Source organism: Periophthalmus magnuspinnatus, chromosome 16, assembly GCF_009829125.3.
Source record: "Periophthalmus magnuspinnatus isolate fPerMag1 chromosome 16, fPerMag1.2.pri, whole genome shotgun sequence".
NCBI lineage: Eukaryota > Metazoa > Chordata > Actinopteri > Gobiiformes > Gobiidae > Periophthalmus > Periophthalmus magnuspinnatus.
Genome location: NC_047141.1, coordinates 19,642,245 through 19,655,146, shown reverse-complemented (window position 1 = coordinate 19,655,146; position 12,902 = coordinate 19,642,245). Strand labels below are relative to the sequence as shown.

At 38.5% G+C, this 12,902-nt stretch overlaps 1 protein-coding gene across 7 annotated transcripts in view; it reads right to left on the bottom strand.

Annotated features, from left to right (window-relative positions):
- Positions 1-5,182: 5,182 nt before the first annotated feature.
- Positions 5,183-12,902, bottom strand: part of LOC117384408 (plectin-like) — a 74,400-nt gene continuing 66,680 nt past the window's right edge. For all 7 annotated transcript variants that reach the window (XM_055227830.1, XM_055227826.1, XM_055227827.1 and 4 more), the window contains 2 exons: positions 5,405-12,212; positions 5,183-5,263 (listed from right to left, as the gene is read on the bottom strand). In XM_055227830.1, the coding sequence (XP_055083805.1) occupies positions 6,075-12,212 (6,138 nt within the window). In that variant the 3' untranslated portion in view covers positions 5,183-5,263; positions 5,405-6,074. The remainder of the gene's footprint in view (positions 5,264-5,404; positions 12,213-12,902) is intronic.

Here is a 12,902-nt window from a genome sequence, read left to right as displayed (position 1 = left end):
TCTCTCCTGTCTTTCCTCTTGTCCCTTCAGTGCTAATTAAAAGCCCCTTCTCCTTGTTGTAGAGATGTTGCATACAGAACACAGATGACTGAAAGAGGACAACAAAAGATGGCAACACACAATACTTCTGGTAAATATATACACACTATAAGTTTGAATTGAAGGAAAGTCATATAAAACAAATTTAAGACACCACTTGCATGTCTGGTAGTAAACATACTTATGTTAAACATCTGTAATTGAATAAATTCAAGACGGCTCAGTTTATAGTCTATACTGTGGAAAATTCCAGGCAAAGCAATTACATCTCCATGGAGACAAGCAGGTGGTTGACTTTCCACCAGAAAAGTTACATATTATAACTTTAAATAAAATATTAATTTTTTTTCCCTCATATTCTTGACATATTTGGCCAAGTGGATCGGTTTCAAGACACGTGCCAAGTTGTAACTATTCATGGGTTTCAACTTTTCAACATTTTGAGGACTTTTCTTCATTCATAAAATAGGAAGTTTTGGGTTACATTTTTAATTACCATGGCAACAGTCCTAGATTTTTATCATTTTAAAACCTATGAATATGCAACAGTACAGCATTACAAATACCTAGCCCATAGTGTATAGTGTAAATCCATAGGGTGGTGGTTAGCAGGACCAGAACAAGATTGTATTATCCTGTTTCCACTCCGATTCCAACCCCTGTGCCATCATCAAATTAAATCAGGCCTCAATGATGTCTCCCCAGAACATGGTAATTAGACCACTTGATGAGAATTAGAAAAGAAGGGGCTCCTCAGAAGGGTCAAAGCCAGAAGCACCATTCAACATGTGCACTGTCATTTATCACAAAAAGGAGGTAGCTTCCAGTGAAAGCACTGTGCTGTCCTGCTGGGTTGCCCAGATTCTGCTGAGCTGCTCGGATACTGGAAATTACAATCAAGGGTCTGTCTAGGGCTTAACTCCATGGAAATAGGGAAGAGTACGGCCACATCATCCGTCTCATTTTTGATGCAGCTGCTCAATGCAAAAGAAGGATTTACAGCTGTAGGTCAGGCTTTTATATGGAGGAAATAGGCACAGAAAACAAAAGGTGGGGCCATTTATCACCACAACCCTAAATTAGTGTGAGCATGAAAAAGTCTGGAGGAATGTATTATTTCAAGCTGAAGAAAATCAATTTGACATGCTGGGGAAAACAATGCATCGGATGTACATGTATTGCATAGACCTTCTGAAAGACACAGATTAGATAAGAAAATCTGGTACTATAGAATTTACTAACCTGTGTGTGTGTTTTACAAAACAGCATTTTCACAACTTTGCACAGTGCTTAATATAGTTTTACTATATCCAGCACTGTGCTGTGAGTAAGAAAACATCAGGTCCTGACAGTAGGCATGTTTGCTGGATGTCAGACACATAGTGGGCAGGAAAATAGTCTTTGGACTTTGACGTTGCTCCAATGAACTGATGAGGCCCGTTTGTATGTTCTGTGTACAAGACTTATTTGAGATGCAGCATCTGCCGCTACCAGCCCCAGAAAACCAGGAACAAGAGATGTAAGACACCGGCTGTCTTTATACACATGTGGGGGTTGGGGCTGCAAAGGAAGTAATGTATCGGAAGTTATGACCTCAATGAAGGGAAAGGACAATTATGACAAGTGAAAAGAAAAGCATGACAAGAATATGTTTGAGGAAGTGAGGAGGTCTCCCATTAGGAATAGGCTGCATGCTAGTTTATAAAAGGTAATTGATAAGCTCTTTCATTAGTTAAACAGAAATATTAACTGTTATCCACACTTAATTTACCTTTGAAGTCCCATTAAGACTAATATAGCATATGTACAGGAATTTCCTACAAAAGAAACATTTCAGTACCCACATACACATTCAAATAGCAGGTAACGCCTTATTTCAACCATGTTTTACCAAAGTGAGTCAGACCAGTGGCTTTTGTCATGGTAATGGTGTTAGTCTGCCACACTCCTGGTTATGGTCTAAGCCTGTGGGACTCGTTAGGAGTTAGGAGCTCAAATGAGGACATCTCTAACCGGCCCCTGTTAAAGGACCCCATGCAATCCACTGGAGAGAGACACACCTGTCACTTTACACAATATATGCACTAGTTAGCACATCTGTGTTTTCCCATGAATACTGAGGCCCTGGCCAATGATGTTGTGGGCATATAATTTGAATGATAATAGCATGAAAAATTGAATACAATATTTAAGTAGTCTATAAAATTGCTTCCAAAAACAAACCAAAAAAACATAACAACAACAAAACTCATTCATATTAATTATATAATTTAATAAAAATAATAGATTTGTTGTCAACTCCTTTGTCACAGACAATGGTGAATGCATCTGGTAGGCAGAATGCAAGGACAGAGCAACTGTAAATGCTTGGACTTAGATTTGAACCCACTGGTTGATGGAAAAAAAAGTAAATAACACTTAACCCATTACACCATTGTCACCCGCTGTGTTTACTTTTTGGTTATTTCTCTAGCCCTTTTGCTTCTTCCTTCCATCTGATTCTAATGTCTTTTCACTGTGTTCGCTCATCTGTGCAGTGGGCCTCTCCAGCAGCAACCCCTTCAGTGAGCTGGCGGTCCCGGGCCAGGCACAAAGAACCCCTCGTTCCCTCTGTAGCCTAACAGAGTCAGCCTGCATGAGTGGAGCAGGACCACCCCAGATCCTAAGTTAGTATGTTCGGTCATGACAAGCTCTTTTTTCATGCAGTGTTCAATGAACCTTTACCGGCTGGCATGACTCATTGGTTTAGTTGACTGTTGTGATGTGAAGTTGGTCTTTTACTGGCAATATCAATACAAGTGGTTATCAATGTGGAGTGGGGACTACAGACAGTATAGTGGCTTCTTGTATTGCTCAAGAGTTGAGGGTCATTATTGGTCAAATAAAGTTAATACCAGTGCTTACTGGGGTGGAAATAACATCAAAATAGTGGCAAGCTAATTGACAAGCACAATTATGATGAAGAAATTCAAACAATCAAATTAAATAATGAGCAACTGGATGGGATGCATGGAAGCAGGGGTAACAGAAGGCAGACAGACACTGACCCTGGGGTCTGAAGCAGGAAGCCTCATCTCCATGTTCTTCAGCCATTGTCTCAGGGCTCTGATTTGACCTCTGAACTCAGACTGCCACTGACTCAGCTCCTCCATGTCAGCACTAAGTTGCATAATATAGGATAATGTTAGCCAACTGCCAGATCTTTGGAAGAAAAACATGGTTTATTGGTTGCTAATCCCTATAACAGAAGCAATTTAACATCACAATAGACTCAAGATCTAGAATTGTCTAATAAAAAGTACAGACATGTTGATAGTGTATATAATAATTTTGCCCACAAAAAAAAATAAATAATAAAATGTAAGTCTCTAGTCTTTAATAATTAAGATTATACCATATGTTTTAACTTGCTGTCCTTATGGTTAGGGATGCAACAATACTCAATCTAATATCCAACTGTTCAATATGACTCATAATAAGATGCCACATGTATGGCTCAGTACTCTGAAGGGGTTAACTGGTTATTGCAGATGCAGGATGAAAACAGCCTTTTTAACTTCCAAAGAAGCTTAACTTTTTTAAATTTACTTTTTAAATATTTTAAATATTTATAAACTGTTTTTGTTGTTCAGTTCAAATTGAACTGTGAGAAACTGTATTGTTGAATCCCTAGTGACAACCTAGTGTGCATGGTTTTAATTATGTAAAAACAATTACCTATATCTATGGTCCTTTGATGGAAATGCCTGCAGTTCAAATTGTACCCCTTCATCCTGCATGTGACAGAGAATAAATACTTTATGCTGCACTTCTCATCATTTCAATCTTTGAGTGTATTAGATTATTATCAATTAATTGGTGATTGGGCTATGGCCAATTACTCAGTTTCTTACCTTCCTTCCTCCAATTGATGGGAGAGTAAAGTAGGGGTCATACTCCAAAGAGCTGATAGAAGAGTTCTGGGAGGTATTGGCAGGTTCTTCTGATGAATCCAGTGGCTATGTTTTACACATAAAGGAAATTGTGATTTTTTTCTACAGATAATTCTCAGATTGATTAGTCTTTACTTATTTACTTATTTTAGACAAACTGGTAACTGAATATTTGTACCATAGATATATTGCTTTTTCTGAAATCAGTAAAACACTGTTTGCCTTGTTTTCTAAACACATCTTTGTATTGAAATAATTCCACAAGTGTTTACAAGATGATGCCATGGACAGGGTCAAGAAACTGTGTTCTGATAAAAATAGGAAACATGCCCTTTCATTTTAGTCAAACAGTGCCCTCAAGTGTCAGGTAAGTGTATAAATGCTAAATTCATATACTTCAGATCTTGGTGAGAACCATAATCAGTTGTTTGAGCTTTTGGTATACAGTTAACATATACTCAAAGAATCCTCAAATATATACCAAAATCCAAGCTTTTGTTCAGCAGGTGATATGAACTCTTGTGTACAAGACTGTATTGTATAGTTTGGATTGTGTTTTTTTCTGTGAATTTGCATTATTTATAAATGACAAGAAAATTCTTTAAAGTATATTTATTTACAAGAGCATTGTTTTAAACTATAATTTCTCAAATATGTATTGTTATTAAAATATTCATAAGAAGCAAACAGATGTATAGTGTAATGCATAAAATGATTAAAACAAAGAGACAAAAAGAAAGTGTTTGAAACACTGCTGATGCAATGTAAAAGCTTACAAATGTTTTCTGAGGACAGCAAAATGACTTGTTTAATATTACACATTCAAACAATGTAGTGAAATAGAGTAAAGTTGTTCTAAGTAACACTTTGGTATTTGCTTTTTTACAACAATATTATCAGCAAGAACAAATACACCCAGTGGACTTTCTACATCCTTGAATTGGAATTTCTTAAAATTAGAAGTAAATCAACAAAACACAATTATTGGCACAGAGGTCCAAGTGATTCTGGGGTTTCCAAGATGATGTCATAATGCTTTATGGATGAATGGACATTCAGTGGCAAATCTAAAAAAAAAAATAAAATAAATAAATAAATAAAATAAAGGACAACAAAACAATGAACACAAATTAAAATTTAAAACTCAAGAACAAGAAAAAATAGATAATGAAATGAAAAGCCAAAGTTAAAATCTGTTCTGTTCTACTTGCCTGGAACAGGACATTGTGATGATGGGGACTATAAGACCTTGCCAGCTGAGTGTCCATCTTCAGGAAATGCATTTTAAAAGTCTGCAAAACACAAGGACAAACAACTTTCACTCAATTAAGTCAACAAAACCTAAATACCTGAAAACTGAGAGGAATAAGTCAACTGTATATGAAAATGGCACTAATCAGTTAAATGAAAAAAAATATATATAAATAACTTACAGAAACTTAAATTACAGGAGGCACATCTGTGTGATGAAGCTGCATGAGGACTGACATCATCTTGGGATTGATCAGGAACACTTGGGCAAAATTGTGAAGCTTCACTAGTGACTAACCATGTTGTGTCAAAATACTATTTACATGTCCACTGATTATAAACATATTAACATAAAAGCAATGTCAACTTTTGAAAGGCAATATGTGTGTTTTTGTTGTAGTGACTGGCTTTATGTGCCAAGAGTAATAGAGCAATAGTTTTTACCAAGAAAATGTTAACATAAGAAATATCATGAACCCATATTCTATACAAACATTCAATGTAAAATTTGCATCAGTAAAATATCAAAACTTAGTTTATATATAGAATATAAAGTTGTTTTAATGTCATAAAAATGTCAAAGAAAGTAATACTATAAATTTCTGTTGAACATCAGCCTGCAAGGCAACCTTTAACAGGTATAGTATGTTATGTCCAAAAATATAAACTATGTTTAAAATTGTACTATTCTAAACTCTACATGCAAAAAAGAAAAACAAAAAACAAAACAATAAATAAATAACTGCTAAGTATCTGTAACTTTTTCTTAGAGTTAGTTAGACTTCAGTTCTACTGTTCTTTTCTATTAGTGGGTTTATGTTTGCTTGTACAAAATTATGCAGAGCTTATGGCTCAGAATCTACGGCCATAGCTGGTTGATGATGATGTATAAGAGGAGGAGGAGAAGTTCATGGTGAAGCCGGCGTCAATACTGCCTCTCCTTGATCCGGTTCTGGAACCAGTCCTTGAGCCAGACCGAGAGCCATAGGCTGAGCCAGTTCCACTCAAATTATAGGGACTATACACTCCTTTGGTGGACTCTGATGATGCTTCAAGAAGCCTCAGCCCAGATCCTTCCTCAACCATGCTTTTGTCCATTGCGTCTTTAAAGGAGATTTTAAGTTTGGTTTTGGGACATGTCAGATATTTTGAATAAGTACCAACATCTCTGAGTTTCTGGGCAGTGCGTGCATCAATAGTTCCCTTCCTAATAGACTCATCCAGTGGCACTCTTCCCTCAACCTCAGGCTCAATGAGTCCACCTGTGAGATACTGGACCTCAAGGAACCGCTGCCCAGCTTCATAATATAACCAGCCCTTTTTCAGAGCTTGGGAGGCCGACATTTTAGACTTTGTTCTAGGATCTTCAAAGCCATTAAATGCTTTTTGGGCAAGGTTAAGACGATCAACCATAATTTTATCCACTAGACCCTTCTCTGTGGCATCACTGACTGAGAATCTTTCTCCACTTGAGGGGTCAATTATTCCTCCTGTGCAAGCTTGGGCTTCTAAAAGTCTTTGACCTGTAATGTTGTCTACAAGGTTTCTGTGCATGGCCTCAGTTATAGAAATCTTTTCCAGAGTGTCTACATCCAGTATGCCAGCGATGGGACAAGTGACTTCACTTGGGTCATTCCATATGACTGCAGGTGCTTTAATAGTTGGTATGGGGCTCATGGGATACGAGGAGGTCGAGCCACTGGTGGATCCGATTGAAGATGTCCGTGAGCGGAACCCTCCCATATTTCCAGAAAGCATATCTGCAAACTCTGTGATGGACACGTTTCCAGACCTGTAGCTTTCAAGTGAGCGTTGGTCAATCAGACCACGGCCAATAGCATCATCAACATCATACTGTCGCCCAGATCTTCGGTCAATGATTAGAGTTTTGACAGTACCATCTGAAGAGGTCATTGTGATCTCTTCCCATTCACACTCCTGCTCTGCAAGCTCCAAATAGGTTTGATGGTCAATCAGTCCCCGCCTATACGCCTCATAGACCGTCATTTCTTTACCGGTTTCAGGGTCAACAATGACAACACGGCGCTTACGAACAGAAGATTTAGAAGATGTTTTTCTTTCACGATGTTTATCTTTCAGCAGCAGAAGCACCAGACCAGAGTCAGGGTCTTTAATGCACCTCTCCATGAGCTGCAAATATGTTAGATTTTCCTCAGTGTTGGGGTCAAAAAAACCTTTGGTGTCATCAGATGGATCTGTCAAAATCTCATTCATTTCTTCATCAAAGAAGCCACGATTGTAGGCAACTTCAACTGGCAGGCGATGACTTTCCTCTGGGTCAATGATTCCTCCTGTAGCAATCTGGGCTTCGAGTAGACGAATGCCATGATCTTTCAATATGAGGCCCTTTTTCATGGCTTGGAAGAGAGATATTGTCTTGCCTGAATATGGATCTCTATATCCTGTGACAGCCCGCTCAGCTGAAAGAAGTTTGTCTTTGAACTCTGGCCCCACAATTCCCATCTTTACAGCTTCATTAACCGTAAGCTTGAGGTTTTTGATGGGATCAATGACATATCCAGTGGCTGCTTGTGCTTCAAGGAGCTCAAATGCTGTGCCTGGTCTAATCATATTTTTCTTCATAGCTTGATAAATGGAGAAACGTTCTTTTGAAGATTCCAGAAATACACCAGCAATACAGCCTGTTCCTTCAAGGTATCGTGATAGCCTATTACTAACTTCTTCCACTGACACTGCACCTTGATTCAGTTGTGTGACAGTTTCTTGGTCAATGATCTGTGACCGTAAAAGCTCCTCAATTGTGATCTGTTTCCTTAGACCCTTAAACATCAACCTCTTGTCTCCCAAAGAAAGAAGACGCAGCCCTCCTTCTAGCTTGCATCTCTTCAGTAACTCTGCATATGAAACTTTCTCTTCTGTTACAGGGTCAATAAAGCCTTTAACATCATCATTTAGTTTCTCATTGGTTTCTTTGTTAATGTAACCTCTTTGCATTGCAACATCTGTCGGGAGGTGGAACTGGAACTCAGGGTCAATAATACCTCCAGTGGCAGTTTGTGCTTCTAACATTTTAAGAGCATAATCTTGGGCAACAAGGTCTTTTTTCATGGCCTGGAAAAGGGAGATAACCTTTCCACTATAGGGATCTTTGTATCCTGTGACTGCTCTTTCTGCTGACAAGAGTTTGTCGTGGATTTCTGGTCCAACCACACCTTTACGGACAGCTTCATCAACAGTAAGGGTTTCATTCTTTATTGGGTCTACAATAAAACCGGTAGCTGCCTGTGCCTCTAGCAGACTAAGGGCTATTTCTGGTGTCAAGAAATCTCTCTTCATTGCTTGGTAGATGCTCATTCTGCATGTGTCAGTTGCGACCCCTGCAACACAACCAGTGCCATAGAGATACTGTTTTACACTGGTCAACTCCATTATGTCACGAATATCTCTTTTTCCTTGTATAAGGAGATTATATGTCTCTAAATCTATGATTTGGGCATTGTACAATTCTTCAATTGTTATCCTTCTTCTTATTGTTGTGCATGATAATGGAGCATCATTTCTGATTATTTCTCTCTGCTCCATGATCTCAATAATGATGATAATCATTCGTTCTTTTGTGATTTTACCAGAGCGGTATTCATCCATGAGTCTCTGTCTTTCTTGTTCAGGAAGCAGATTTGAATTCATAATATCCCAGAGGTTCATTGGTTTGTCAGAGAAACCCTCAATTGGAATGTCAATTTGAGTGTTGCTCAGGTCACTCTGTGTTTGTTCCTCAGTGTAGAGGTAGGTCTTTTCAACAACTGTTGGAGACTGTGGCTTTGAGAGTGGCAGCATGTACAAGCCTGTATCTGGATCTTTTTGGCACTTGTCTTTAAGCTGTTTGTAGGTGACACTTTCATCATTTTCAGGGTTTGAGAAAACTTTGTTTTCATCATATGGTTCAGACAGAATTTTGGCAGTTTGTTGATCAAACATAGTTTTCTGATATGCCACATCAGTGGGGACTCGGTGGCTGTTAACTGGATCAATAATGCCTCCACAAACCATCTGGGCTTCAAGCATTGGCAAAGCTTGCTCCTTTAGTATCAAGTCCTTTTGCATTGCTTCAAAGAGGGATATTTTCTTTCCGGTGAATGGGTCTTTGTAACCTGTGACAGCTTTCTCTGCAGACAGGAGCTTCTCGTGTAACTCAGGTCCAACAATGCCCGACTTAACTGCTTCATCCACTGACATGCACAGATTTCTTAATGGATCCACAATGAACCCAGTGGCTGCCTGGGCCTCTAGAAGAGCTAGCCCTGTATTGTGTCTGAGGAGCTTTTTCTTCATTGCTTGGTAGATGCTCATCTTTTCTTTTGAAGGCTCATTGTAAATACCAGCAATGCAATCTGAGCCCTGGAGATATTTACTGACATTGGGATTCCTACTGACTTCTGCAGGTGTTGTTTTGCCTTGTTGAAGGAGATCGAATGTGGGTTTGTCAATGATTTTAGAGTCATAGAGAGAGCTTGCTGGTACATTTGCTCTGAGTCCCTTGAAAGCAGATTGCTCTTGTTTCTTTGCTTCTTTTTCAGTGATAATAGTAATAATAATCTTGATTAGCTTTTCAATAGTGATCTTTCCAGACATAAACTGTTTAAGGAGGTCATTTCTCTCCTGCTCTGTGAAATATTCAGAATGAATTATTTCCCAGATTGTGACTTTCCTGCCCTTAAATGGACCACAGTCCAGCTCTGTAGTGGCCTGGGTCATTGCTTCTTTGGTCTGAGCCTCTGTGTAAGCTGTCTCTTCTTTACACTTGATTGCTTCATCAGACAGAGGCAGAAGCTGGAGACCTGTTTTCTTGTCAGTGATGCATTTCTCAAAGAGCTGTGCGTAGGTGACATTTTCTTTTGTATTAGGATTGAAGAAGCACTTGGCCTCATTGATGGGAGTAGTTAAGATTTGCTTTGTTTCATCATCAAAATAGTTCCGCTGGCAGGCTACATCATGAGGGATGCGGTGGCTCTTTACTGGATCAATGATACCCCCAGTCGTCAATTGGGCATCAAGCAGCCTTATACCTTGTTCTTTTGGGATCAGATCTTTCTTCATTGCTTGGAATAGAGACACAGTTTTTCCTGAGTATGGGTCTCTATAACCAGTCACAGCCCTCTCAGCAGACAGCAGCTTTTCGTGCAGCTCTGGGCCAACAACACCTGCTTTCACAGCTTCATCGACTGTATGCTTCTGGTTGGTAATGGGGTCAGTAATGTATCCTGTTCCTGCCTGAGCTTCAAGCATACTTAGAGCTAGCCCTGGTCTCATCATGTCCTTCTTCATAGCTTGATAGAAAGACATAGGCTGTTTGGATGATTCTATGTATACACCTGCAATTCCATTTGTACCTTTCAATGCTTTTTTTACAGGCTCCATTTCAGACACTTCTTTAACTGTTAAAGCCCCTTTGTGCAATTTATTATACAAGTCCTTATCAATAACTTTGGATTCTACTAAATCTGCGGCAGGGACAGGGCCTCTAATACCATCAAGTGTGATTTCACTTTTCTTCTCTTTCTCTTCTGCAACAGTAATTACAATCTTAATTATCTTTTCGATTGTAATTTTGCCTGTCCTGTATTGACGTAGAAGGTCTTTCTTCTGGTCTTCGGTGAAGTACTCGGAGTTGATGATTTCCCAAATAGTTACTGTTTTTCCCGTGAACCTACCAAATGGGACCGACACAGTTGTTTTGTTGAAAACATCTTTAGTCTCTTCTTCTGTGTACATGCTTGAGCAATATGCAGCTTGGTCTGTGATGGGTAGGAGCAGGAGCCCTGTGTCTGGGTCAGTTTTGCATCTTGTCATTAGTTCAGTATACGTCAAAGGTTCTTGAGTGCTTGGGTCAAAGTACCCCTTGTTGTCATCTGAGGGTTTCTCCATGATCCTGTTCATTTCTGCATCATACTGACCTTGTTTACAAGCCAACTGAGTGGGAACTCTATGACTGTGAATAGGATCAATAAGGCCCCCGGTTGCTAGTTGAGCTTCAAGAATTCTGATTGCATGATCATGTTCAATGAGACCCTTCTTCATTGCTTCAAAAGTAGATATTTTTCCTCCAGTGTAAGGATCTTTGTAGCCAGCAACTGCTCTCTCAGCTAACACCATTTTGTTGTGCAATTCTGGCCCAATCAAGCCCTCTTTAACCGCTTCATTGACAGAGAATTTCTTGTTGTTAATGGGGTCTATCATAAAGCCTGTAGCAGCCTGGGCCTCAAGAAGAATCATAGCTGTCCCTAGTGTAATCTTTTTTTCTTTGGAGGCTTGATAGATAGACATTTTCTGATTAGTTGGGCTTAATATACCAGCAATGCAGTTTCTTCCTTTAAGAATTTGTTTCAGGTTATCGCTCTCTCCTAGCTCGTGCACAGTGGTTTTGCCATCTTTCAATCTGTCAAACTCTTTCTTAGGTAGAAGGCCAATATCATGCAATCGAATTGCAGGAACTTTTTCACGAATGCCATCAAAAGACAAAGGATCAACAGCATCTGTTATATCTGAAGCATTTTGACCATTGAGGACTTTTCTTGTAGTTTCAACTACTGTTATGGTCTCAATGTTTGTTTGTTCCTTTTGTGCATGCTCCATCTGCTGCAGTTTCTCTCGCAGTTTCTGGTTTTCTTCAGCAAGTTTTCTTTCTTGCTCCAGTCTCATTCTCTCCAGTTCCTGCATTTCTTTTTGTTTGTTCAGCATTTCCAGCTCAGCTTCCTTTTGCTTGGTGAGGGCAGCATCCATGTTGGCCTGAAGTTTCTTCTTCTCCTCCTCCATTTGCTTCTTCTGACGCTCCTGTTCATCTTTAAGAGCTTGGGCCTTTCTGACTTCTTCCTCAAACTGACTCTCGAGTCTCTTTTTCTCATCTTCAATTTGCTTTTCCTTCTTCAAGAGCATCTCCTTTTCTGTTAGGAATGTCTGCTGCAGCATGGTCTTTTCATGCTCTATTTGTTTCTGTTGTGCATCAGCCATCTAAAAAAAGACAAAGAAAAATAAAGTAAATATCAAAATGCAATGGTATGTCAAATGGTATGTTTACCTACACATAATACAGGTGCATCTCAATTTACTAGACTACATTTTTATATTTACCATCACATTTAGATTTAATACACAGAGTGCAATATTTCACATATTTATTTTTCTTGTGATGGTCCTCTTTAAGTAACATCACAATTAAAATAAATGCTTCTTTTGTAAAAAATGTTTGTGTTTACCTTGAATTTTGATAACTGAAATACGATTCATCAATACTGTAAGCATGCACCTGCTTGTTTAACTAGGACCATAATATACAATGCACTTTGCTTATGCATATTCAAATAAATTACACAGTTTTATGCTGATAAACATGATGTTCTGCTTACCAGTATATGCTGGATATTTAGTTAGGTATTTATATATTTATAATAGTAAATTGTATTAATTGAGTAGATTAGTAAAATTGAATTTAGTGTTTTATCAATAATATAAATATCATTACCAAAACTCTAACTTAATTTGTATTTTGTCATGTAAAAGTACAATACTGCACTTAATAAAAATGTGTGTATGTCTTTTTTTTTTTTTTTTTTTCTTTCTTCAATCTACAGCAAAGTTATAATGTTCCTGAAATGGAGAAAAAGCATGTCATGTCATTCCAGGGAATAGGACACATTCCAG